Source organism: Lathyrus oleraceus, chromosome 7 (assembly GCF_024323335.1).
Source record: "Lathyrus oleraceus cultivar Zhongwan6 chromosome 7, CAAS_Psat_ZW6_1.0, whole genome shotgun sequence".
Lineage (NCBI taxonomy): Eukaryota > Viridiplantae > Streptophyta > Magnoliopsida > Fabales > Fabaceae > Lathyrus > Lathyrus oleraceus.
In genome coordinates this window covers 257080132-257107404 of record NC_066585.1, presented here as the reverse complement: position 1 = coordinate 257107404, position 27273 = coordinate 257080132, and the positions used below count along the sequence as shown (strand labels likewise).

Genomic DNA, 27273 nt, shown 5'->3' with positions numbered 1-27273 from the left:
ACCAGAACTAGGAAGAAGACTGTTGGTGTAGAACCCTCTAAATTATGGAGTAAAGTAGAGGTCAAGAAGAGGAAGATTAGAGAAAACTCTGATTTTGAAGATGATGTCGAAGACGATGTCCCAAACATCTCTCCTGCTAAAAGGCAGACTATTAAAAAGTCTCCAGCTAAGGTTGCAACTGTACATTTGGACAACATTTCCTTCCATCTAGGAGATGGTGCTGCCAAGTGGAAGTTTGTTATGCAAAGGAGAGTTGCAATTGAGAGGGAGCTAGGGAAGGAGGCTGTAGAAGTGAAGGAAGTTATGGAATTGATTAAGACTACTGGTATGATGAAAACTGTTGTTGCTTTTCCCCAATGCTTTGAAGGGTTAGTGAAAGAGTTTGTTGTGAATATCCCAGAGGATATTTCTGACAAGAGTAGCAAGGAATTCTGCAAGGTCTTTGTGAGAGGTAGATGTGTATGGTTCTCTCCAACCATAATCAATAAGTTCCTAGGAAGAGGAACTGAGGGAGGTGTGGAGTTAGAGGCTACAGACAATGAAGTCTGTAGGACTATTACTGCTGGCCAAGTCAAGGAATGGCCTAGCAAGAAGCATCTATCAACTGGCAAATTAACTGTTAAATATGTCATCTTGCATAAGATTAGTTCAGCCAACTGGGTGCCAACAAATCATATCTCAACTATCTCTAATGGTCTTGGAAGAATCATTTATGCTATTGGAACCAGGCTCAACTTTGATTTTGGAAGGTTCATGTTTGAACAAATTGTTAGACATGCCTCCACTAATGCAGTAAAGCTGCCTATTGCCTTTCCATCTATCATTTGTGGAATTATTCTAAGCCAGCAACCTGGCATTCTCAACACAAGTGATATTCCCAAAAGAGGGAAGCCTCCATTGTCCATTCACTACAAGTTATTTGAAGGGAGCCATGTCAATGATGTTGTCATGACATCTGCAAGGAAGGAGCCAGCCTCTCAAGGTGGCTTGATTGCTCAATTGAAGGAAACTTGTAAGGAGTTGGATACTGGTATTAGGGTTGCCAAGGCTAGGAATGAGGCTTTAGAGGTTCTCATTAGTAGCTTGGAGCAGGAAGAGATGGATAAGGTTGGTATAGCCAAGGAGTCAGATGCCCATACCTCAAGTGAGAGGTCCAATTCTCAATCTAGTGGCAGTTCTGAATCTGAAGGTGAAGAAGATGTTACTTCCTCAGACTAAGTTGTGATTATCCCCCTGTTATGAAGACTATATGTTCTGGATGCTGTTCTGGATGTTGTTCTGGATGTTTTGGAAGCTTGGATGTTTTGTTGTTTTTGTTGAAATGTTTGTAATTTTTTGCAGTCCTTACTGATGCCTTGATGTAATATTTGGGCTCTTTATGAGTTCCATGGATTTCTAATTATCTCAGCTATTGCAGCTGTGTATAATTATGGTTTGTATCTCCTAGCATTTATGTTTTAACATTTTATATGTTATAACATCTCTTATGACATTCTCTGCTAGGCTAATTGACATTTATTTTGTTTAATTGGTCACCTTTGGTCTATTTTGACTAAAAAGGGGGAGAAGTGAATATAGAGAGTTGCAGTTAAATATGTGGAGCTGTGTGGAGATGTATATATGTGCTGGTGTAGTTGAACAAATAAACAACTAATATTGAAGGAGATGTTTGATGTAAGACAGAATGTTGTTCTGTTTACAGATGTTGGAGGAGATGTCTGATGTGGTGCACAAGTGATGTTGAAGCAGATGTCAGAGGGTGACTCTGATTGTTATAGGTGATGTTATTACAGGTGTTGTTATTGTTAAAGGAGATGTCTGTGTTGTACAGACTTAGAGGGAGAAGAAGTACCCTCATGTGCATTTGTGTGTTTTACTAGTTGTTATTATAGCTAGTAATTCCGTTTGCCTCTGCTGCTGCTTAAACACTGTTATGCTGTTTAACTGCTAATGTGTTTTTCTTGTGAACAAAATGGACAGATATATGTTTTAGCCAAAATTTGCCAAAGGGGGAGTTTGTTGTTTCTAAGTGTTGGCAGCAATTTTGGTAAAACAAAGAGTGTTCACAAGATGTTGCATGTGATGTCTTAACATAAGATATCTTGTACCTGCTGGATGTTGAAAATATAATTATGCAGGATTGTTTCAGGATGTCATACCCGATGTCATGACATCTGATATTATGTACCTGTTGGTTATTTAAAATGGAATTATGCAGGATTGTTCCAGGATGTCAGACCCGATGTCATGACATCTGTACACAGAATATTCAGTGTGAATGTTATGTCTTATGTGATTGCGCTTTTAATGGCAATCTATGTACGATTGAAGATCTGATTTACAAATGCATTCAATCATTAATTACAACCAGATTTACTTATTTTCCAAAGAGATCTAATCAGCTGTCATGAGAAGATTTGAATGGAAAATAGTTTTAGGGTTTTATGATGTTCAAGCCCAGCTGAATGCTTCTATAAAAAGGGACATGGAAAACCTGTTTTGATACACAATAAATATAAAACGAAATATTGAGAGAGAATAAGGGTTTGTGTCTTGTGTGGTCGTGTGACTTGTAAGCCATTCAATTCATCCGTAGATGATTGAATTAGTCTGATTTTTGAGTTGTAATTTGTCACTCAAAGCTTTTAAGCATGAGTTTGTGTCTACTTGATTGAAGCTGCTAAGTAAGATAAAGTGTGTGTCTACTTGATTGAAGCTGCTAAGTAAAATCAAGTGTGTGTCTTTGAAGAGTGTCTTCTTTTCATAGTAATTCTTGTTTAATATCACTGGTGTGATTGAGGGGGAGTGAGTGGGATCTCATATCTAAGAGTTCTTAGGTAGAAGTCATACGGGTAGAGATTAGGTGAAAAAGATTGTAACTGGTGGAGTTTACTGGGAGTCTTTGAACTGATTCTATTTAGTGGATTTTCTTCCTGGCTTGGTAGCCCCCATACGTAGGTGAGTTGCACCGAACTAGGTTAACAATTGCTTGTGTTTCTTGCATTACTATTCTTTGTCTTTATCCTGTTTGTGTTATTCAAATATTAGTGTTGTGACATTACCTTCGACATCTCATATCTGATACCAGAATTTCATACCTTATGCTTTTTTTTAAATTAGATACAGCAACCTGTTGTCGCCTCTTCCAAGCTGGGACTTTACCAGGAAAAACCCACCTCAACAGTCTCTCCCCTGAGTAGCATATGAAAAACATTAGAAAGCCCAAATCAATAGTTCATTCCTCAAACCCAGTGGCAATGGCACCTACTTCAACCAGTCATCTAAATCCCCGAAGAGATCAGATCTTATCACAGTAAGAAAAGAACAACAACAACAACGAGGGCATAACGGAAAGGCCTATTTTCAAAAATACTTTGGTTGAAGGGCTGACCATGGAGTTTACGGCAAAATATGGCCACCTGGCACATCATGCTCACCATGTAGGAAACGGTATTGACCAGGTTGGAGTGAAAACTAGCATCGGGTTCGATACATTCTCCTGGCATGTATTTTTTAGCTTCTTTGATAACTGTATTTTGAATTCTTTTATAAATGCTCAATTAACCATTTTGAAAATGCAGTTTCCAGTTTTAGCTTGGGCATTATGGAATTTAACATTTACGATAGTCTCATCTTCCTCATCCTCGTCTATTTTGAACATTTTGTCTTTACATAGCGCAATCCTCATCTTTCACGAGCTTCACCATCGGGTATTGGATCACCTATGAATGAAGAAATGTCATGTATGATTTATTCAAACTAAGCTTGGATTTTTTCATGGAGCCACTTGGAGTGCATCGAACTATTTGAACCATGGGCCATGAGGCATATGACTTTGGATATGAAATTAAATTGTAATTTTGTTGTAATCAATTTATGTTTTGGAATTGGATTTTGGTTGAGATGCAATGTGTATGTAATTGGTCATAATGGTTGAATTGAAATGCAATTATTAAATTTGAATGGAATTTGGGATTGTATTGTAATTGGTTTATTCTATAATTTATGGACTGTTTTTGGATCATGTTGTAAGCTTGAAAGATTGTAATAGTTGTAACATGATTTTGTGGTTTACGGAAAGGTATGTGGAGAATGTTGTAACTTTGGAATTGGAGATTGTATGTTGGTTTATGTTATGAATTTGAAATGGAATTTTGAATTTGTTATAGTTTTGTATGTAATATGATGATTAGATAAATGCATTTCGGGAATTGAATAAATGGAAGTTGGAAATTGTAAAGATTTGGTATGTTATTTTGAATGTTCCATGGAATTGGATTGAATTGTTTATAGGAACTTAATGGAATAAAAAATGCAAGAAATGGAGAATGGTTTGGAAATGGCAAATGGTGCCTAGTTAAAATCGGTTAATATGAACATGATTTAAAAGGTGAAAGATGACTTTGGTTTAAAGGGCTTTAGGAAAATGGTCAAGAATGGTTTAACATATGAAGATGATTAGAAATGGATTAAAAAATATGAAAATGATTAAGAAATGATTTTTTGGTTAGAAGGTTGACTTTGGTCAACTAGTTGACCAAAAGTCAAGTTATGTAAAACGTGCATTTTTGGATGGTAAATGAAAATGAACCATGATGACAATGTAACGCATGGATGAACTGGGACTATTGTGAACCGATTATCAAACATAAACCAAGGTCTTGACCAGTTAAATGACACTTAATCAAGCAATAAGTCGTAACACCTTGAATGAGTTCTAACTAATGAACCAGGACCATGAATCCTAAGCAAACAACTGAATCATTTATAATAAACCCAACGAATCAGATGCAAACTCCTTGAATTGGGGGTTCCACTATGCTCCCTGGTGAATACCCTTGAACCCATGATTTTTATATTTTTCAAATGCAAGTGGAATGTATTACGATACAATGGATATGTGGATGAGATGAATGTAAATTAGGATATGCAAATGCTTAGGGTCGGTGACCTAGATGAACTTGTGAATGGGGGGTGACTTTTGGGGTATGACAGCCCCTAAGGGTGGAAAGGATCCTTCAGTGAAGGTTCAACATCTTCCATATCTTTGTAGGAGGCAAGGATCATTTAGTAAAGGTCTTGCATCTTCAATAGTCTCATGGGCGGAAAGGATCCTTCAATGAACCTCCAGTATCTTTAATATCCTTGTGGACGACAAGGATTCCTCGATGATGATCCAAAATTGATATTGCCTCTAAGGGTGGAAATGACTCCTTAATAAGGGTCTATCATCTTCAATAACCTCATTGGAGGCAAGGATTCTTCGATGGGGAACCAACATTTATATTTGCTTTAAGGGTGACAAGGATTCCTTAATAAGGATCCAACATCTTCAATAGCCTCATGAGCGCAAAGGATTCCTCGATGAGGATCTAACATTTACATTGCCTATGAGGGCGACAAGGATTCCTCAATGAGGATCCAACATATTCAATAGCCTCGCGAGCAATAAGGAATCCTCGATGAGGATCTAGCATATTCAATAGCCTCGCAGGAAGCAAGGAATCCTCAATAAGGATCCAACATCTTCAATTGCATAAGGATTCCTCCAGCATTTAACCTACATCTTTCATAATACAGACAACTAAATAAGAGAGGGGTGCCTCACTAAAAAAACCTTGTATATGCAAGGCAAAAGAGTTACACCCCATTATTTAAAGCAAAACTTAAAGAATCCTTAAAGAAATTATACAAGCGGAAGAGACAATTCAATCAACCCTTAAAATAACTAACTAAAATATAGTTTTTTATTTGCCAAACCTTTATGACGATCTCTCTTGATAAATCTATGCTTCCAAGATTTACGAGGATGCTCATCTCGTATTTTAATACTCGTGATGCAGTTTGACACATTTCGTTTCTCTATGGGTCACATGTTGTCTTTTGACTTAGTGCAAGACAACTTAATAAAATCATTTCGGTACAAGTTCAAAATGGGATATCAAAATAAAATATGCATACATCAATTTTAGATTATGAAAGGTGCATATACGAGCAATTTTGCATCAACAAAAGTGTGTGAAGACATTTAAAGGTGATGTCTTAATGTCATTATCTTGTGCCTCAAAGATAAAGTTCTAAGGAAAGTCACAAGAGAGAAGATTGTGACGGAGATATGGTTCAAATTTGAATAATTGTATATGATCAAGTCATTGGCTCATAGGTTATGTTTGAAACAACAACTCTATTCATTTTGGATGGTGGAGGACAAATTCATTGTGGAGCAATTGACGAAATTTTACAAAATTATTAATGAGGTGCAAAATATTAAGGTGAAACTTAATTACGAGGACACTGTTTTTTTATTGTTGAACTCATCACCTAGACCATTTGAGTTTATTGAGGTGGAATTTGATGATGAAGATAACTAAGAGCATCTCCAACCGTGAACCCATTTTTGGGTTCTTTGTGGGACCTATTAAGTCACGTCAGCTTGAAGCAACTCAACTACTTTTTCACTCCAATGGTGCAACTCTGAAGAACTCAGATTGGATCTCACAACTTTATTTTATATATTAATATTTTATTCATATTAAATTTTATATTAATTAAAATAATAATTTTAGTGTTTTAAATTAAATTTGATATATAAAAAAATTAAATTAAACTTATAATTTAAAATGATAATTAAACTTAATCTCAAATACATGATATATAATTAAAAACAATAAATATAAATAACATCACATAATTAATCAAACTTAAATTTCATCATCTTCATGTCCAAAACGTTCCCAAATATATTCGACTAGATCTCCTTGAAGTTTACGATGAACTTGTTTTTCTTGAATACTTGCTCTTCTTTGTAGTCTTGTTGCAAGATTCAGATGAGCACCGCTAAATGTTTCAGTTATTGAGTTATTGATATCCACATTATCATAAGAGTAATCAAAATTACCTCCATATGTATGTCGTTTATCTTCCACAATCATGTTGTGCAATATGATGCAGGCATATATGGTATGCTTGAGAGTGTCCATGTGCCAGACACGCGCTGGGCCACGTATAATTGCAAATCGAGATTGAAGCACTCCAAATGCTCGCTCCACATCTTTTCTAGCCGATTCTTGATGTTGAGCAAATAATTTTTTCTTTTCTCCCTGTGACATTGAAATAGTCTTGACAAATGTAGCCCACTCGGGATATATACCATCTGCTAAATAATACCCCATATTATATGGTGTACCATTGATTGTATATTGCACATTGGGAGCACGTCCTTCCAAAATATCGTTAAACACGTTGGATTGGTTTAGCACATTAATGTCATTGTTTGAACCTGCAATACCAAAAAAAGCATGCCAAATCCATAAGTCTTGTGATGCCACTGCTTCAAGCATGATTGTGGGCTTACCATGATCACCTCGACAAAATTGTCCTTTCCATGCAACAGGACAATTTTTCCATACCCAATGCATACAATCGATGGAACCCAACATACCTGGAAAGCCACGTGACTCTCCCATTTGTAAAAGATGTTCAACATCAGTGTTGTTAGGCTTTCTCAAATACTCAGCGCCAAATACAACATTGACACCCTTAACAAATCTTTCTAAGCACTCAATTGAAGTGCTTTCACCGATTCGAACATATTCGTCTACAAGGTCAGCAGGAGACCCATACGCCAGCATACGAATAATAGATGTACATTTCTGCAATGGTGAAAGACCCATTTTACCAGTTGCATCGACCCTCATTTGTAAATATTCATCATGATTTCCAAGGGCATCTACAATTCGAAGAAATACGTGCCTATGCATTCTGAACCTTCTTCGGAATTGAACATCTGTGTATACTGGGTTTTCCGAGAAGTAGTCATTGAATAATCGATTGTGCCCTTCTTCACGACCTCGATCTACCGTTGTTCTTATCTTTGGCCTAGAGGAACTTCTAGATCGACGTTCATTCTGAAGTTGTTGTTCTTCATCACTGTCGTCCATAAATTCTTCTTCAACCAACTCCCAAAATTCTTGATCGTAATTATCTGAATTGTCTGAATCCATTTAGTGAGTAAAGAATGAGATAAAAATGAGAAGAATAAGATGAGAATGAGAGAACAATGACATAAGTGGTAGTATATATAATGGTTTGAATAACGGCTAGTTTGAATAACGACTAGTTTAAATTAAAGTGGTAGTTTGAATAACGGCTAGTTTAAATTAAAGTGGTACTAATGACCATTTTACATAGGTGTTGATAAATTAAAGTGGTACTAATGACCATTTTACATAAGCGATACTAACTACATTCCATATTTTTTTTTCATCTTATTATAATATTTTTCATGAATATCTCGTTGACTATCGTTCATAGTAGAAGTGTCTTTCATCATCATTTGCACTACCCTTAATTCTAGCTTGTCCTCCTTAGCTTGTGCAAGTTTGTCCATTGTTATTGCTCTTTTATTCTTTGCATCTTGCGTTGCATTTGGAATTTCTGATGCCTTACCCTTCCTTTTTGCTGTTTTTTGTCCCATTGGACGCTCCATTGGTGATGATGAGTTAAACTCATAACTTGAAGTTGTATATGGGTTCTCCGATGATGCCCCACTAGCATAAGTCTTTGTTATTTTTGCAGAACTTCCAATCGATTCTTCGACGATGCGCCATTTAGCTTCATCTTTTAACAATCGCCATGCATACTCAAGATTGAATGTTGTACCTTGATCCTGAGCAAAAATAGCATGTGCATCTGCCATGACATCGGTCTCGGATGTCCCACTTTTCTTTCCTTTAAGAGCAATTTTGTAACACCCAACAAATTTTTGAACCATACCATTTATTCTATGCCATCGACATTTTAACTGTCCCCCTAACTTTTCCCGTAATTGCCCACGATATTTATTATAACTAGCAGCAATTCTTAACCAAAAACTCTCAGCCTTTTGATCAACTCCCACAATTGGATCCTTTGAAACATTGAGTCATGATTGGATAAGTAGTATATCCTCTTCCCTTGTAAATTGCTCTCGAGATCTTTTTTTAACGACAACCCTTTCTTCTTTTTCAGTACCAACTTGAGTAGAAAATGGTGGGACTTGAGTAGAAAATGGTGGAACTTGAGTAGAGAATTCCATACTATTAGAATTCATTTGAGGTATAGGATACATATTTGGATTGTTTGGTGACGGAAGAAATATGGCGGGGTTTGTTGGCACCGGTGGAATTTGAGAATTTTGAGGATTAGGATTTTGATAATTTTGCATGTAATTGAAAAAAGCTTGTTGATAATGAAAATGATTAGGATCCATTTGGCCTAAACAATTGTAATTTGAAGTAAAAAGATGAAATTTTGAGTTAAATATTTTGTAAAAAAAATGCTAATGAGAAAAAATTGTTGAAAAAAAATTAAAAGTATAGGAATAAAATGATGAAATTGTGAGAGAGAAATTTCAAATTGAAGAGAAAATAAAAGTGAGAGAAATTTGTGTTGGTAAATTTTTGGAAACCAAAATTATATTTATAATAAAAAACATATTAAAAAAAATAAATAAAAAAATAAGTAGCCGTTGAAGGGTTACTTTCTAAATAAAAAAATAGAAGAAAAGAAAGTAACCGTTGCCTGAAGCAATAGCAGACTACTTTCTAAATAAAAAAATAGAAAAAAAGAAAGTAACCGTTGCATGCTGAAGCTATAGCATTGCCATGTTGGCGAACTCCAACCATTGAACCGTGAAAGAACTGCCCTCATTGTTGTTCCACTCTGGCAAACTGGGTTGAAAAACTACCGCCGGAGATACTCTAAGGAGGTTTGGAGTGGGAAACTAATAAACTATTTTTGTGGGCCGCAACTCTTTTATATATATATCTTCTCTGCACCACTTTCCTTTCTAACTTTTGAATAAGTGTCATTAAGAGAATGGAGCATGAAAATGAAAATGAAGAGGATCTACATTTTTTCATTTTTGATTTTTCTGCTCTACTGTGGAGTATAACATGAGAAACACGGTTTAAATGGTAAACAAACCATCGATTGTTTTTTTACCGAGATAACCCACTTTTTCGAAGAAATTCCCAAAATACCCCACTTTTCAGCAAAATTCCCAAAATACCCCATTTTTAGGAGGAGGCGCCAATTGGATTGGCGACCCCTCTTAAAAATTGCAAGGAGGTGCCAATTGGATTGGCTAGGGAAGGTGCCCTAGCCAATCCAATTGGCGCCTATGTGTTATTTTTAAGAGGAGGCGCCAATTCAATTGGCGACTCCCTTAAAAAAGCCTCAAATGAAAAAACCTCCAACATGAAAGTTGTAGATCTTTTCAAGAAAATGAATTTGGATATAAATTTTGCATCATTTGGATTTTTTATGAGAAAGTTATGGGCAGTTGAAGTTGGACTTCTGAGTTTTTGAACTGTTATCTGACCTATAATGTTTTGTATTATTGCATGTGTTTCTTTTAGGAATATGAATTTTTGTCCAACATAACATTTGAAGTAGGCATCTTAAATTTTCCAATGCACTTGGTCCCACTTCAAAATAATTAAAAATGAGTGAGTTAGGTCTTTGCGAACTTGACCCAAAATTAGGGTTTATGTCAAAACAAGTGTATGTGAATTTTGCCAAAAGGGACCAACTTCAAGCCCTTCTGTTTGAATGATAAAAGCCTCAAATGACAAAACCTTCAACATAAAAGTTGTATATCTTTTCAAGATAATGAATTTGGACTAAAGTTTTGCATCATTTGCAATTTTTATGAGAAAGGTATGGGCACCTGAACTTGGACTCTTTGACATTTTAACTGTTATCTGACCTATAATGTTTTGTATTATTGCATGTGTTTGTGTTAGAGTTATGAATTTTTGTCCAACATAACAAGTGAAGTAGACATCTTAAATTTTCCAATTCACTTGGTCCCACCTCAAAATAATTAAAAATGAGTGAGTTAGGTCCTTGCGAACTTGACCCAAAATTAGGGTTTCTGTCAAAACATGTGTATGTGAATTTTGCCAAAAGGGACCAAATTCAAGCCCTTCAACATAACAATAACAAGCCCTTGAATTAGGGTTTCTGACCTATAATGTTTTGTATTATGATATGTGTTTATTTTAGAATGCCTTTATTTTGTCCAACATAACAATTTAAGTAGACATCTCAATGGAGTTTCAGTCAAAACATGTATATGTGAATTTTGCCAAAATGGAGTTTAGACAAAGAAACCTAATGTTTGGAGTTTACACAAAGATAAATTTGACATAATATGAATTGATATTAATAAAATTTGGATTTTACACAAAGAATCCTAATGGTGATGACCGGGATCACCTAACCGACCTCCGGTCCCACATCCCCTAGCTACCCTAACCCTTGGCCCTAACCCACGTTGACGATTCTGCACCGGGGTTTGTTCATCTGATGGTCCAGGAGCGTCATTACCTCCTACAGGAGAAGATCCATTGAGGTATTCAGCCAACTCAGCATAGTCTTCAGTATTCAATGATGGTGTACCGGCGTAGCTGAGCTCATGGCCCATGCCAGAGAAGTTGGGGTGTGGTTGACTCATGGATGGGCGACCGGGACGGTTGAAGGGAGACATGGGTGTGAATGATGGGTCTAGGAATGGTTGGAAAGGTTGTTGGGGTGTTTGGAAAGGGTATGGTTGTGGGATGTTTTGGTATTGTGATGTTTGGGGTTCTTGGCTACGGTAGGAGGAGGGGCGGTTAGTGTTTTGGCTAAGGCGACTTTGGTAGGGTGATGGTGTGGGTGCGAAGCGATGTTCGGTCGAAGGTTGATGGTCCATTTGTTGGTGGTGGTATGGGGGATGTTCTTGGTATTGGGGTTGGGTGAATGGCATGTTTTGGTTGTATGTTTGTGTGTTTGTGGAACGAAAAGTTTGACGGATAGGTGGTTGTGAGTAACCGGGCTGAGAATGTTGTTGGGGGTTAGATGTTGATCCTTCTTGTGTGTAACTTGTCTGGCGTGGGTCGTAGAGGTACATATTATCGACGATGAATTGAAATCCAACCGATCTATACCAAGCCATATAAGTACGACTTGGTTTTACCTCATTTGGCATGACTGCGTCAGTTAAGACATGGTCATGACGGTGCTTCCACTTGCGACACTCTGATCTTGCGAAGGTTTGCCAAGGGTTGTAGTTCCATTGGTCGTTCACTTTACGCATATGCCATTCTCCTAGGCTAGCTGGAGGGTCTGGGATATTCTGGACCATACCGAACTGCAGCTTCACACGATCGGTGTTGTGCATCTTCACTGTTGTGAACCGTATTATCGGTGTGCATGTTGTCCATACGGCTGCGTCTTCAGGGTTGATCTGATGCTCATGATCCATATTAAGGTATGGACGCCAAATGAACTGAAATGTTAAAGACGATAGGATTTAAATGAATGTAGGAAAAGTCAACATAATATGACGAATTAATGAAGTTATTTTGCTTACGTCTGTCGGTCGAAGGTGATCCAACAGGTTGCGATACTGAGTAATATAGTGTCTCGGACATCTGCTGTAATTCATACCACGTGCCGACCATCTACACCAAAAAGTTAAAATAAATTAGTTATGGGTACTAAACTGTAAGGAAGGAAGTAAAGATATAGCAATTTAAACAACTTACTTTTTTGCATATGGAAAAGTGAAGGGGTTGTTATTGACCGGTGCTAGAGACGGTAGTCTTGACCATCCCCATGCTTGTAGCAAAACAGCACATCCAGAAAATGTAGAAGTGTCTTTGTGGGAGTTTTTGCACAACGAACTATAGAGATAGGTTAGACATGCGGATCCCCAACTATAACTACATATTCTATCTATATGTCTAAGTAAAGGTAAGTACATAATATGCATGCTAGAACCACTACCTTCGGGAAATAAAAAGGATCCTAGTAACAACATAATGTAACACCTAGTTTTGATGATTCGAGCATCTTCGGTAGAATGCTCATCTAAATAAAAACTATTATAATATGACTTTAGGCGTGAGAGTAGTATACCTTGACCTCTAGCATTATCATCTAACAAATCAGTGTTTAAAAGCTCCATGCAAATTGAATTTGCATAGTTGGTCTTACCATTAACAGCTTTGCCTTCAATTCGTAGTCCTAAAAGCATGTAGACGTCTTCTAACGTCACGGTACACTCACCGGTTGGAAACCAAAATGTGTGTGTCTCTGGCCTCCATCTTTTGCATAAGGCTAGAATGAACTTGTTATCTATAGACCAAGACATAATCTTGCTAATGTGACCAAAACCGGCGAGTTCAACATAAGGTTGAATCATCGGGTCCATTGGGACAAATTCGTGGACTCGAGTTCGAAACCTTGATACATCCTATAATAGAAATAATGTAACACTTGACTAAGTTGGTATTTCAAAATAAAATAGGGTTGGTGGAGATGAAACATAAAAAATTAGTATAAGAAAAAACTTACGTATGTTGCGATGTTTGCAACTGTTCCTCTGTGTGCTTCGCCCATTGTGAGTAAAGACATATTGTTGGGGAGTTGGTGTAGATGAAATTGGAAGATTTTGTTGAAGATGAAATTGTAAAAGAAGTAATGTAGATGAAGTAGTGAGAATGTTGGTGTGGAAGAATTGTTGAAGGAGTGGATGAATTTATAGGCAAATGGAGGAGAGCATAAAAAATTGTGTTTGCATGGTGTCTCCACCTCATTTGGCGACCATGTACAATAATAAAGAGGGGGCACCATTCAAATTAGCGACACCATAGGGTACATGCATGCAAGGCTAGTTCTGAATGCTTGGTTTCGAGGACTGACTCCATGGGGGCGCCATTCAAATTGGCGACCATGTACAAGCCTTAAGTGTAGGCGCCAAACCAATTGGCGCCACCTTCTGCATGTCTGACATGTGGCATTGTTGTCTCCTGCATACTGAACAACTCACTTATGGATGGCTTGCATGATTGACACATCATCTCTGACCATCTTAGGTGTCTGACACGTGTCTGTCTTGTCTCCTGCATGCTGATGACTAACTTCTTGATAGCTTGCCTGGTTGACACATCAACTCACATTGTCTTGCAGGATTGACACATCATCTCAGACACGTGGCTCTCTAGTATCCTGCATGCTGAAGACTCACTTCTGTCTTGACTAGCTAGCATGCTTGACACATCAACTCACACTGTCTTGCATGACAGACACATCAACTCATGACTAGCTAGCATGCTTGACACATCAACTCACACTGTATTGCATGACAGACACCTCATCTCAGAACTGACTTGCATGCTTGACACATTATCTCAGAGTAGCTTCAATGTCCGACACATCATCTCAGAACTAGCTAGCATGTGAGACACTGATACCATCTATTTAAGTGTCTTACTATCAACATCCAAGACACTTCACTCACATTCATCTGCACTTGCAAAATAGTTTTCATCTCCAAAATGTCATCTTCATCATTATACAGTATCAACGTTCACTGCAACGGTGAAACTTTTGAGTCTGAGCTTCATGGTTTTTGTTTTAGAAACACTGATACCATTAGAGTCACGATGAAGAGAAATGCAACCTTTTTGCATTTCAAAAAAAGAATACAATCCTTTATAGCATCAGGTATTGTGTCAAAGATGACATATCAAAATCCTATATTTTTTGAGAATGGTCAATGCAAGTTTTTCCCCCTTAAGATACGAGACGATGAAGATGTTGAAAACATGTTTCTTAGTCATGAACATTCAGGCATGGATTGTATCGAGTTGTACATTACTCTACAACCATGTATACCGTCTCAACAGTCTCAACTAACCGATCAGGATCCAGCTGGTGAAGATGCTGCAGATGATGCACAATGGTCAGATGAACTCAACCCAGAAGAAGAAGTAGAGGTCGACGTTGTTGATGAAGAAGAAGAGGAGACTGAGATACAGGTTGATCACATCCTGAACAACGACGATGAAGATGAGGCTCAACCACCACCAATACCTCCTAGTCATGCCTATAATCCTCCTCAACATATGACAAATATGGATCTTCACGACGATGAAACATCCGACAGTGTCTTCTATAATCCGTATCCGAGACCAGTAGGCGAATTAAAGGTGGGAGACATGTTTCGTGCCAAAGAAGAATATGTCTTGGCAATCAAAAAATACCACATGAACAACTTTGCTGACTTTACAGTGAAACGCACTGACTCTAGAAGGTATGTTATCGAATGTCGTAACATGCTTTGTAAGTTTCGTTTGGCTGCATCTTACAAGAAGAAAAATGACTCTTGGGAGATCGCTTCAATAGACCCACCACACAGTTGCGTTGCAACTAACGTTGAACAAGATCACCGTAAACTGAGCACAACTTTGATATGTCAAGACATTCTGCCATTGGTAAATAAAGACCCATCAGTGAAGGTGAGTATAATTATATCCCATATCCGAACAACATATAATTATACTTCATCTTACAAGAAAGCATGGATTGCAAGGACAAAGGCTGTTGAACAGGTTTTCGGCAACTGGGAGGACTCATTCAAGGAATTACCACGGTTTTTATGGGCACTAAAAACTTATGTCCCAGGAACTGTGGCAATTCTGGAGACAGTGCCAGCAATGATGCCAGACGGAACCTGTGCTACAGGTAATAGAATATTTCACCGTCTCTTTTGGGCATTTGACCCGTGCATCAAAGGTTTCGCTTTCTGCAAACCTCTCCTGCAAATTGATGGCACTTGGTTATACGGAAAATACAAGGGTACTTTGCTCATGGCAGTTGCACAAGACGGTAACAACAATGTATTTCCCATTGCCTTTGCTCTTGTTGAAGGTGAAACGGCTGCTGGATGGGGTTTCTTTCTTCGACATCTCAGAACGCATGTCGCTCCACAAGCCAATCTATGTTTGATTTCTGATAGACATGCTGCCATCGAAAGTGCCTACAACAACCATGACAACGGATGGCATGATCCTCCTTCTACACATGTCTACTGTATCAGACACATTGCACAAAACTTCATGCGTGCTATAAAAGATAAGAATCTTCGCAAGAAGGTGGTGAATGCTGGGTATGCTTTAACTCAACCGTCTTTTCAATATTATCGTGATGAGATTCGACTGTCTAATGAAGACGCGGGGAGATGGATAAATAACATTCCAGTAGAGCAGTGGACAAGAGTATTTGATGGTGGTTGTCGATGGGGCCACATGACAACAAACATTGTGGAATGCATGAACGGGGTTTTCAAAGGAATTCGAAACCTGCCGATAACCGCCTTGGTAAGATCAACCTATTATAGGTTGGCTTCTATGTTCGCAACCAGAGGTGAAAGATGGAGTGCAGTGTTAATGTCCGGACAAGTATTCAGTGAGTGTTGCATGAAGGTCATGAAAGAGGAGAGCATCAAAGCTACGACACACGCTGTAACAGTGTTTGACCGTCATAGACAAAATTTCAGCGTCCAGGAAACAATGGGCAACAGCGAGGGGAGACCAAATTTAGCCTACGCGGTTAAACTACACAGAAGTTGGTGCGATTGTGGAAAATTTCAGGCCTTTCGCATACCTTGCTCCCATGTCATTGCAGCATGCGCTTATACTCGTCAAGACGCTTACACCCATTTATCTGATGTGTACAAGGCCAACACCATCATGAATGTATATAGTCAAAGCTTTTCAGTACTACCAATGGAGGATTACTGGCCTCCATATGAAGGAGATATTGTTTGGCACAATGAAGAGATGCGTAGAAAGAAGAAAGGAATGCCAAACAGCACACGTATCAGAACAGAGATGGATTCCACAGATAAAATGATAAGATTATGTAATATCTGTCGTCAACCTGGACACAACAAAAACAACTGTCCCAATCAAGGAGCATCATCTAGATCTTAAGCTTTTTGTAACATGATATCTAGATCTTAAGTTATTTGTAACATTGTATTTTTGTAACAATCAATCATTATATATCATTAAGTTCTTGTTACAACAAGTTTCATAACCAACATCAATACGAAACATCTGAAAACATAAATTATTCTAACTTATTACAACAATCAAATTAATGTCGTCTCGACCGAACATCATTTCCCTAGCATCCTTATCAGTCTTCATTCGCACCCAACCAAAGATACTGTCAAGTCTCTCAATACTTCTGATTTTTTCCCCTTCTGGTATTTTCCCGTCTAGCCATCGAACCAGCTCCCTCTTCAGTTGATCTAACGTGGTGATGTTCCAAAACAGCATCAGCAATTGAGGTTTGTCTCTCGCATAAATCACCTTACCGTATCGGCGACGAACATCAAACATGATAGCCAAATGATTATATGAGTTGTGAAACAATAGGTCACACAACGCATCTATTTATAAGACAAAAAAGGCATTTTATGAGGGAGTCGCCAATTGAGTTGGCGCCTCCTCTTAAAACCTACACATAGGCGCCAATTGGATTGGCTACGGCACCTGCCCTAGCCAATCCAATTGGCGCCTTCATTCAAGTTTTAACAACAGTCGCCATATGAACAACTTTCATGTTCATCAAAAATCCATTTGAAACTTGGAAGCTCATCATTCATTTCAAAACATTATAGGTCATTTTGACAGAAACCCTAATTTTGGGTCACGTTCGCTGGGACCTAACTCACTCATTCTTAATTATTTTGAGGTGGGACCAAGTGCATTGGAAAATTTCAGATGTCTACTTCAAATGTTATGTTGGACAAAATTTCATAACTCTAAAAGAAACACATGCAATAATGCAAGACATTATAGGTCAGATAACAGTTCAAAAACTCAGAAGTCCAACTTCAACTGCCCATAACTTTCTCATAAAAAATCCAAATGATGCAAAATTTATGTCCAAATTCATTGTCTTGAAAAGATCTACAACTTTAATGTTGGAGGTTTTTTCATTTGAGGCTTTTTTAAGGGAGTCGCCAATTGAATTGGCGCCTCCTCTTAAAAATAACACATAGGCGCCAATTGGATTGGCGCCTCCTTGCAATTTTTAAGAGGGGTCGCCAATCCAATTGGCGCCTCCTCCTAAAAGTGGGGTAGATTGGGATTTTTTTTAAAAAGTGGGGTATTTTAGGAATTTCTTCGAAAAAGTGGGTTATCTCGGTAAAAAAACCCCATCGATTTTGTCTAATTTCTTTGTTTATATTTCAGTTTTATTTCATGTCAATTTTTAGGACTATTTTGGTTGGCCGATCCAATCCTGTTTTAACTACCATGATAGTAACTTTTACCAACAAAGAACTGCTTTTTAACATTATTAATTAAATAATACTAGTTATTATTATAAAAAAGTTATTATCATTATTAAAATAGGCAAGTTTTACACGAGTACAATTCTAAATAAAAATATTTAGACACACTTACAAATAAATAAATATTAAATCATTTGATTTTATTATTAGTGTCAGGATATTCAAATATCTTTTATTTAAAATCGTAATTGTTCGTAGTGCAGTTTGACCTGTTTTTATACTAAAAGTCATCAGAATCATAAGAGAAAAAAAGTATAATTTGATTTTGATTCTATTGACTTTTAAAAATAAAACTGAACAAAATCAAACTAAATTAAAGTTTGGTTTGGTTCAATTGATTCGATTTTTTAAAATATTTTTATTAAACCATTCATACACATATTAAGATATAATTTTGTGTTTAGTAAGGCATATGCTACCATAAAATAAATTTATAATTGTCAAAATAAATTTATAATTTAATTATAAATATGTATTACAATTTTATCTTATATCTAAAGAAACATATAAAACTCCATTCTTATATAAATTTAAAATATTACTAATATTTTAAATATAAAGAGATAAATAAATTTTAAAAAAATTGATGTTATCTTTTATCAATGTTAATAAATTAAAAGTAAAACAAAAATAAATATATAATAATTTCATAAATAAATAATATTTATATATAAATAATATTTTATTTTTTATTGATATGTAAATTAAAATAAATATATAAAATACAATAAAATATAGTACTTGAGTTTTTTAAAGAATTAAAAAGATATAATAGTTTGTAAGATTTTGTAACTGGTTAATTTTGTTCGATTTAATTTAATTTACAAAATAAAAATCGTAAATCGGATTGTACGGTTTTGTTAGAAAATTATTTTGTTTGATTTGATTTAATTTACAAAATACAAATCATAAGTCGATTGTACGGTTTTGTTAGAAAATTACTCAAACACATTTAAAGTAAATGTGATTTTTATGATTTTCAATTTATTTCCATTCAATTAACGATTTTCTATTAGACTCTGAATACGAATTGTATTAAATATTTCTATGTTTTCAAAGTGTACTGTTATTGGATGAAAATGTGTACTAGACACAAATAATAAAGTTTGAATACAGTGAGGCAACAATTTTCCTACCCACCCCAAAAGATATGATATAATATCTAGCAATCAATTGCTTAATGTCAATATATTTTATTATATTTAATTAATCATTTATTAAATACTTTACATGTGAGATATTTTGAATGAATTTTACACATACTAACTGTATTCAACTTTTTGTTGAATAAATAAATATTCTCCATTTGATAAAGAGCAATAAGTGTTTGTTAGACTAAGGAGCCAAGTGGTCTATTTAGATTTTTTTCTAACCAACTAAACCAATGGCACCACCGATCTATGAGACAGCAATAGTAATACTAATGGTGCAAGTTGATAACTAAATACAGCCTGCATTTCAAATATGCTAGAGAAGTTGAAATTTTAATTTAATAAATAAAAAAAGAAAAAGAAAAAACTTTACATCGATAATACTAAGGAGTATATTAGTAACTTATACTATACAGTTAAGTATTTCAGAATCTGAAAACAATTTGTTGAGTTCAAGCATTTCATCATCTGTCCAATCACCTTTCCAAGCTTCATATTCAGATGGAGAGAGTTCCATGGATTGTTCATCTGGGGCTTCAAACTTGCTGTAAAGTTTTAGAGATGGATTGTTTCTAAATAAAAAGTGCAAGCATCTTAAGACCGTTTCTCGTACACGGAAAGTTGATTGCCGTTCTAGGAATGAAACAAGGAACTCCACCTGATTCCAAGCAATTCGAAAATTATTATACAGAGAAAGCATGTGATTAGTTATGATGATACAACTGCAAAAATGAAGCCTAAATCATAGTATAATAAAAAATGCACGTACAAGATTGGAGGTAAGAAGTGTAGAAATGGATGCCAACTTTGAAATTGAGAATAGCATGATAACAAGAATATCTTCATTTGAAGAATTTGATATTAGCTCCAAACCTATCTGCATCAAATAAGTCATCACATAAGAAATAAGAAAACAAAAATATGTGATAGTTCCAAGAAAGAAACAGACAGGAAGTAAAAATAAAGTAGGCAACGACCTTATATGCTTTCTTTGCAACTGAATATGAGCACTTGAATTTTGCAAATATTCTTGCTGCAGCCAATTTTATAGGCAAGGATGCTGCGGGTGAATTCATAATGTTAAACAGCATCTCCAATGTAATACATGCAAAATCATCGGATATTTCACAAAAGCATCCGGCAGCAAACAATGATGCCTTTACCTGTAAAAACCCAATATAATATATCATATGTATTGATGCAGATAATCAATCAAAAATAGCATCTGCAAAGAAGTTTGGCTAAAACACATGTAGGCTATTTAAAGTGACATAATAATGTGTGAATGTAAATGAGAGATGTTAAAAAAAAATTATTTAGACATAGGCATCTATAACAACAGCAACACTTCAAGACACTAATCTTACCTCACAATCATGAGGAGAAACAAGGCTGGAAAGTATCAAGTATCGTATCTGAGCATTGTCATTGGCAAAATCAGCCCAGCAACCAAACAGAACTAGAGCCAGTGTCTTGGACTCTGAATCTCCACTGTTGAAAACAGATTTTACCCGCTTTAACAACTCCAAGTGGTTAGCTACTCTGGCCATTGACAGCAACCCCTTACACTGCTTGTGCTTCCTGTTATCATGGTGCTTTTGCTCGATCAAGAAAACTCTGACAACAGCAAGCCTGATTTCTGTGTTGCCTCCCCTAAAGGCATCAGCAAGACGTAAGAGGATAGCATTAGCAAATAGCTCACCTTCACCTGGAACAAGGTCAAACATTCCATTGGGAACAATACCAGACTCAAGCTCTTTACTCCAACGCTGAAGGTGGGGCCCCATTTGCAAGATGGCTTTGACAGGTACACCTGATAAAGAATGAGAATCGGTGAAGAACCAAACACAAAACACGGATACAAGACACAAACATGTAAGGTACCACACACACACAACACACACTCTTTAACATACATGTTCCAACACACTCTCACTGATTAAAATTTATATTTTGATCCCACCAAATCATATGGGTTTGACATAAATTTGGTGGGAGCCGGATGAATTTTAACAAATACACGGGTGTTGAAAAGTGTGTTAATAAGCGTATTCCTAGCATTATTATATATTCTAATAAGAAGAAATAATAGAGTTAAATATATTTTTAGTCTCTAAAAAATTTATCAATTTTTAGTCCCGACCTTTCATAAAAACAGGTGCTGTGAATTCTTAACTTTTATAAAAATCAGAGTTTTAAGTCGCTCTTTAAGGACTAAAAGTACCTCCTTTTTTTAAAATATAATTACTAAAAATGGTCAAAAAATTTAAAGGATCTATCTAAACTTGAAAAATCTGTATTTTATAGATACTAAAAATATATTTAATATGAGTGCAATTTATAAGAGATAATAAGTGGTGAAATTAGATAATCACATAATTGAAGTTAGAAGCAAAATCCAACCAATAAAAAACACATTGGAAAAAATTGTAGATATCCCGAACAACAAACTACTGCAACAAGCCTTCAAAAAATGCACAGTATATCATTAAATATCAAAAGTGTTGGACTTTCCGCCTTAATTGCGGTCCGTCCCTAGTCACCTTAATTGGGGCACTTTGGCTTGCCTCATTGCAGCCCCTAACACCTTCATTGTGTTAGCTTTGAAGGGGTGGATTTAGTCCCACATTGTTTAGAGATATGGCATGTGTTGTGTTTATAAATGGGGGCAATCCTCACCTTACAAGCCGGTTTTGTAGGAATGAGTTAAGCTCAATCCAAATTCTGATATGGTACCAGAGCCTATCCAAGATACATTGTTGGGCTTCCCGCATCGTCCACGCTTCGGGCTCATTGAGGCCCAAGCGTGAAGGGGTGTGTTGGACTTTTCACTTTAATTGCGGTCTGCCCCTAGTCGCCTTAATTGCGGCATTTGACTTGCCTCATTGAAGGGATGAGTTAGGCCAACCCAAATTCTAGGATAGTATCAGAGCCTATCCTAGGTCCATTGTTGGGCTTCCCGCATCGTCCACGCTTTGGGCTCATTGAGGCCCAAGCGTGAGGGGTGTGTTGGACTTTCCGCCTTAATTGCGGTCCGCCCCTAGTCGTCTTAATTGCGGCACTTTGCCTTGCCTCCTTGCAGTCCCTAACACCTTCATTGTGTTAGCTTTGAAGGGGTGGGTTTCGTCCCACATTGTTTAGAGATATGACATGTGTTGTGTTTATAAATGGGGGCAATCCTCCCCTTACAAGCCGGTTTTGTAGGGATGAGTTAGGCCCAATCTAAATTCTAAGAAAAAGAGTGTCACATTCTTGCAGAAGCCGTGTCGGGATTAAAAAAAACTTTCGGTTGAACCCCAAATGAAGGGTTTCACACGTGTCATACACATGTTAGACAGAGTACACACCCTAGACCAACGATTTTCATCCTTCATTGCTGAAAGGTATGAGAAATGAACAAAAAAGACAACATAAGACAGAAATGGTTTTCACCTGGTTTACGAGAACGAAGACCCTTCTCAAGTTGGATGCTCCATTCCATGGCACAAGCAGCACAAGTTGGTTCCATGGTAGATTCTCTTGTAAATAAAACTGCAAGGAAGAGGCGAGTGAAGTCAATGATTTTCTCCAACATGCAGTTTCAATTAATGTAAATTTTAAAAGTAATCCCAATCCTTAACCCTCTCCCCTCTTTATTTTGTTTCAAATCATCAATTAATAACATTACAACATATTTTCTCCTTTACTACATCTGTTATTTTCTCCTTTACTAATATTTACAACTGTTAAATATGTTTAGTCCCAACAAATTTGGTTTGTTTTTTATCCCCATCAAACAAAAGATGGCACTTTTGTAGACTAAACATATTTAACAAGCACCCTACATTTTAAGAAAATCTACTTAGAAACAAAATTAAAACAAAAAGAGTAATATTTTTTTTTCCTTTGGAAAAAATTCCATAGACAAAGATTGTAGCTGATCCAAAGTGTCACTGAGAAAAGCTACTAAATTTGTCTAAAGTAAAATAAATGGAGATGCATATTTCACAACTTGCAACATAGTACATTTATCTATCAATAACCTAATGTATAGTGGTCAGTGTTATCAAATTGCCCCGCCATGGCCGCTGTGGCGGATTTACATGGCGGTTTTTGGGCTCGCCGCAATGGTAAATATCGACCGTTATTGCGGGGTTTTCCGCCATAATCCGCAATGGTAAATATCGGCCGGTATGGCGGGATTTTGCCTCTCCGCCATGGACCGCCATCCGCCATCGACAACACTGATAGTGGTAGAAATTAAAAATATAGTTTTATAGTGAAATCAAGGAACTCCAATGCCCAACATACGACCATGTATTCTTCTTTACCCGTTTTTCTATCTCTCAAGTACATCCGAGTTTGAATCCAAATACCCAAAATTTGAAATGAACAACCAACCCCACTAGTTGTCAAAACCTATTCAAAGATCAGCAATGATTGTTTTGGGATTGGGAAGGTTTGTTTCAGGCAATACATTTGGTAATGAAAGGGGAGCAGTTTTATTAAATGGCGGCGACATAGCCGCTATGGCGGATATACATGGTGGTTTTTGGTTCGCCGCAATGGTAAATATCGGCTGATATTGTGGGGTTTTCCGCCATAATCTGCTATAACGGCGCCGCAAAGCAGCCGGTATGGCGGGATTTTGGTTCATCCGCCATTGATAACACCGGAGGGGAGTTGGATAGAGCTTGAAATGTTTGCTGTAGTGAGGTTTCAAGCACACATAAGGAAAGTACTTTTCATTATCTTTATAAAACTAAGAGAAGAATGCATATCAACGTCATAAATCTTTCCACATAATAACACAAACAATAAAGTAGATGACCCTTCAAGCTTCTATAAGCTTGCTTAATAGTCTAACGTCTTCTGAGTCCACTATGGGATTGCGGCACATGCTGAGTCCTTGAGTGTTATCGTCGAAAATGTTACCCATGAACTTTTTTTAACATAATTGTCTGATTTGTCTCTTCCAAATTTAATTTTTATATTACATTCACTAAGGTATGTTGTACGAAAAAAGGGCTTGTAGTATATTTGATAAATATCACAGCTGGAATGTGATAAACGCACACATTGTACACACCGCTATATTAAACATCACAACACAAAATACTTCATACAACAACGACATAAAAGTGCACTATGTCAACATATTTACAGGCATAGCATATAGACATCACACAATTTATATCTAAATACTTATCGAATACATTACTCACATTATATATCAAAGTCATACATTCCTATTACAACCACACAATGATAACTACTACACATGAGTCAATATTTGAAGTGCTGACATACAATCCAAAAGAAGTCGTTCTTTCAAAGATGAGATATTATGATAATTCAGAATTTTGAAAAATAGTAGCTAGAGCTTTTTTGTTATGTATTTTTGGTATGGGTGGTAAACTCTGATGAATGTTCCTGGTTTATAAGAAAAAACAGAAAATGGTATTTGAAGGAAATTTGCATAACAATTAATTAATTGAAGGATGACCATCTTTTCAACACTCAGAAAGTTGAGTAACATTGAGAACAAAAACTTTTGAATTTAAATCGCTAAGGATGTTCTTTACAGTGCTCATAGTAGGTAAATCATAACCACTTCCTCAACACTCAACAGCGCTCAAAATCAATAGGGTTCTTCTCACCGTAAAACTAATGACTTTGTGGATAGTTGGTGGTGGCAGGAACCTTTAAAGCTATATATCAAGCAAGGTTTGTGAATGAAATGAATAATTAAACTTGTGAAGGAATATGAAAAATTATGATATAGTGATTAGAAATTTGTGGGAGTCATAGTACACACTGCACGGTAGTGACATGACACTACCTTAAAAACATACAACACTGATGCAAAGAGGAGTACGATAACTTTGAACTTTTCTTAGACTCTTTTTTGCGAGTGACAACTCTAATATCTATCCGATTTAGGCACTTTTGAACTTAGCTTAGACTCTTTTAAAATTCTGCTATGCAATTGAAGTGTCATAGGAGGCACTACTTTAATAGAGTGACAACTCTAATATCTATCCGATTTAGCCACTTTTCAACTTTGACTCTTTCAATATTCTACTATGCAATTGAACTGTCATAGGAGGCATGTGTGATTTCCAGGCTACTAATTGACATGCCTGGGTGATTTCTTGGCTACTTGACAACATTTGCACTAAATAGTTCTATAAATCATTCAATAAAAGAAATCATAGAACTGATCTGCATACTACCTACAAGTTTGATTCTTAAGTTGCAAATATATCATCCAACATAAATATAGAAAGCTTACCTTGAAATGTTTGACAATACGCTCTAACAACTGCTCTAGCCAAGATGCTGCCACCAATCACAAATTAAGTTGGCAAGAATCTATGCAGCCTGTATAAACAGTTGATATTTAGCAAGAAATTAATAGGAAAATTTTCAGAAAAAAACATTTTGAAATAAGCATTATGTTCAGCTAAATTGATAAAGAGAAGTTTTGATAAATTGATTCTCGAACTCTAAAAGCTCCAAAGAGTCAAAGTAGCCCTTAAGACTAAAGAAGTATTTATAGATAGAATTCTCACATAAACAATGAGCACACTAACAGTATTTAGCCTAAATGTCAAAAGCATGCAATTAGCACACAAACAGTGTTGATCTATTCTATTTGGTTCCACAGTGAAACCAACATATGCCAAACAAACACTACCAACACATGTCACAACCAATCCTCTTAGAAATCCATAGAAGTGATTAAATATCATAACTTTATTCCTAAACTAAAAACACAAAATCAAGTAGCAACAAAAATAGATAGTTTATCTCAAACAAATCACACCTAAAGGAGCACAAGGATGCACCTATTAATTCCCAAACAAATAAAACATTTAATGACATGATAGTTTATTTTCCTTTTATTTAGACATTTCATCAAACATATAATGAGCATCAAAAACAAAGAAACTTCGTAACTAACATGACCACCTGTATATTTTTTCAGCGGAACACACAAAATAGAAAACCACAGTAACTAACCTAAGGCAAAAAACACAGAACCGTAATCACAACTAACTGAATTGCAAAATGAAAACTAACTAATTAACCATCATCTAACAGATGTTTAACGGCTAACTGATCCAAGCCTCTGAGATTTAACAGAGTTTTCACTCTGTTAAATCAAGGATTGTATATAAACACACTTCACTGCAATTTTCGAAAGGCTCATTCATTCTTCAAATTTATAATTCTCTCCTCAAACTCTCATATCCACTCTTCACCTCACAAATTTGTAGAGAAGAAGAATTCGTAGAGAAGAAGAAAGAGTGAATCGAAGCAGTTGCAGAGGAAAAAAGAGAAAGAATTCGATACCTGCAATTTGCCAGAGAGCCACCGCGTTGGAGCTCCGATTCGGTAAGTTTTTCTTCTATCTCTTGCTTCAATTATAGGTGCAACTCCATAGAACACGTCGACGCTTCATTTCATCCCCAATTCTCTCTGATGCTGTGCGCAAAACATAATTACGACTTGGCTTAGGTAGATTCGATTCAGTGAAGATGATGATGAATGTGAATTGAAATAAGATTGTGGTGATGGTGATGGAGCTTCGACTTCATATTTGCTCGTGATTCTTTTTTTTCCCGTTTAACATTGAACATAAAAGAGAGGAAGAACGCGAGGTAAACGATGGTGAAATGAATTTGTCCATTATTCATATGATGTTGTTTGTGTTTAGCTTGAATCCATTATTTACCTGGACCTGAACCCGTGCTTGACTTGGGCTGTTTATGTTTGGGCTTGAGGCCCAAGCATTTCTATTCACACCTCCTTCAATATGCATACCCCTGCGTCCATGTTTAGTTTAATTTCATTTCAATTATTTTTAATTGATTGTTCATAGTTTAATGTATGATTTATCAATATGTGAACTAATATAAATTGTTAGAATTAGATTAATCTAGGTTAGCTTTATTTTTT

At 36.3% G+C, this 27273-nt stretch overlaps 3 protein-coding genes across 3 annotated transcripts; all 3 read right to left on the bottom strand.

Annotated features, from left to right (window-relative positions):
* Nucleotides 1-6701: 6701 nt before the first annotated feature.
* On the bottom strand, nt 6702-8003 carry LOC127103292 (uncharacterized). Its single transcript, XM_051040562.1, has one exon. It carries the CDS (start codon nt 8001-8003, stop codon nt 6702-6704), a length of 1302 nt encoding a protein of 433 aa, XP_050896519.1.
* A 239-nt stretch (nt 8004-8242) lies between these two features.
* Nucleotides 8243-9250, bottom strand: LOC127103291 (glutathione S-transferase T3). Its single transcript, XM_051040561.1, has 2 exons — nt 9017-9250; nt 8243-8908 (listed from the first exon to the last, which is right to left on the bottom strand). Exons 1-2 carry the CDS (start codon nt 9248-9250, stop codon nt 8243-8245), a joined length of 900 nt encoding a protein of 299 aa, XP_050896518.1.
* A 10195-nt stretch (nt 9251-19445) lies between these two features.
* Nucleotides 19446-27009, bottom strand: LOC127105743 (uncharacterized). The gene is made up of 7 exons (XM_051042945.1): nt 26668-27009; nt 25604-25692; nt 22762-22860; nt 20697-21142; nt 20307-20492; nt 20099-20206; nt 19446-19987 (listed from the first exon to the last, which is right to left on the bottom strand). Exons 3-7 carry the CDS (start codon nt 22835-22837, stop codon nt 19733-19735), a joined length of 1071 nt encoding a protein of 356 aa, XP_050898902.1. The 5' UTR covers nt 22838-22860; nt 25604-25692; nt 26668-27009; the 3' UTR covers nt 19446-19732.
* Nucleotides 27010-27273: the final 264 nt, after the last annotated feature.

What these genes read in the sequence shown, in the direction of transcription:
- LOC127103292 (XM_051040562.1), bottom strand. Translation starts at nt 8,003, where the DNA reads ATGGATTCAGACAATTCAGATAATTACGATCAAGAATTTTGGGAGTTG.
- LOC127105743 (XM_051042945.1), bottom strand. Translation starts at nt 22,837, where the DNA reads ATGGAACCAACTTGTGCTGCTTGTGCCATGGAATGGAGCATCCAACTT. An exon ending in TCTTCGTTCTCGTAAACCAG is followed by an intron (nt 21,143 to 22,761) that starts GTGAAAACCATT and finishes ATTCTTTATCAG; the next exon opens with GTGTACCTGTCAAAGCCATC. An exon ending in CACTTCTTACCTCCAATCTT is followed by an intron (nt 19,988 to 20,098) that starts GTACGTGCATTT and finishes GCTTGGAATCAG; the next exon opens with GTGGAGTTCCTTGTTTCATT.
- LOC127103291 (XM_051040561.1), bottom strand. Translation starts at nt 9,250, where the DNA reads ATGGATCCTAATCATTTTCATTATCAACAAGCTTTTTTCAATTACATG. An exon ending in TCCCACCATTTTCTACTCAA is followed by an intron (nt 8,909 to 9,016) that starts GTTGGTACTGAA and finishes AATGTTTCAAAG; the next exon opens with GATCCAATTGTGGGAGTTGA.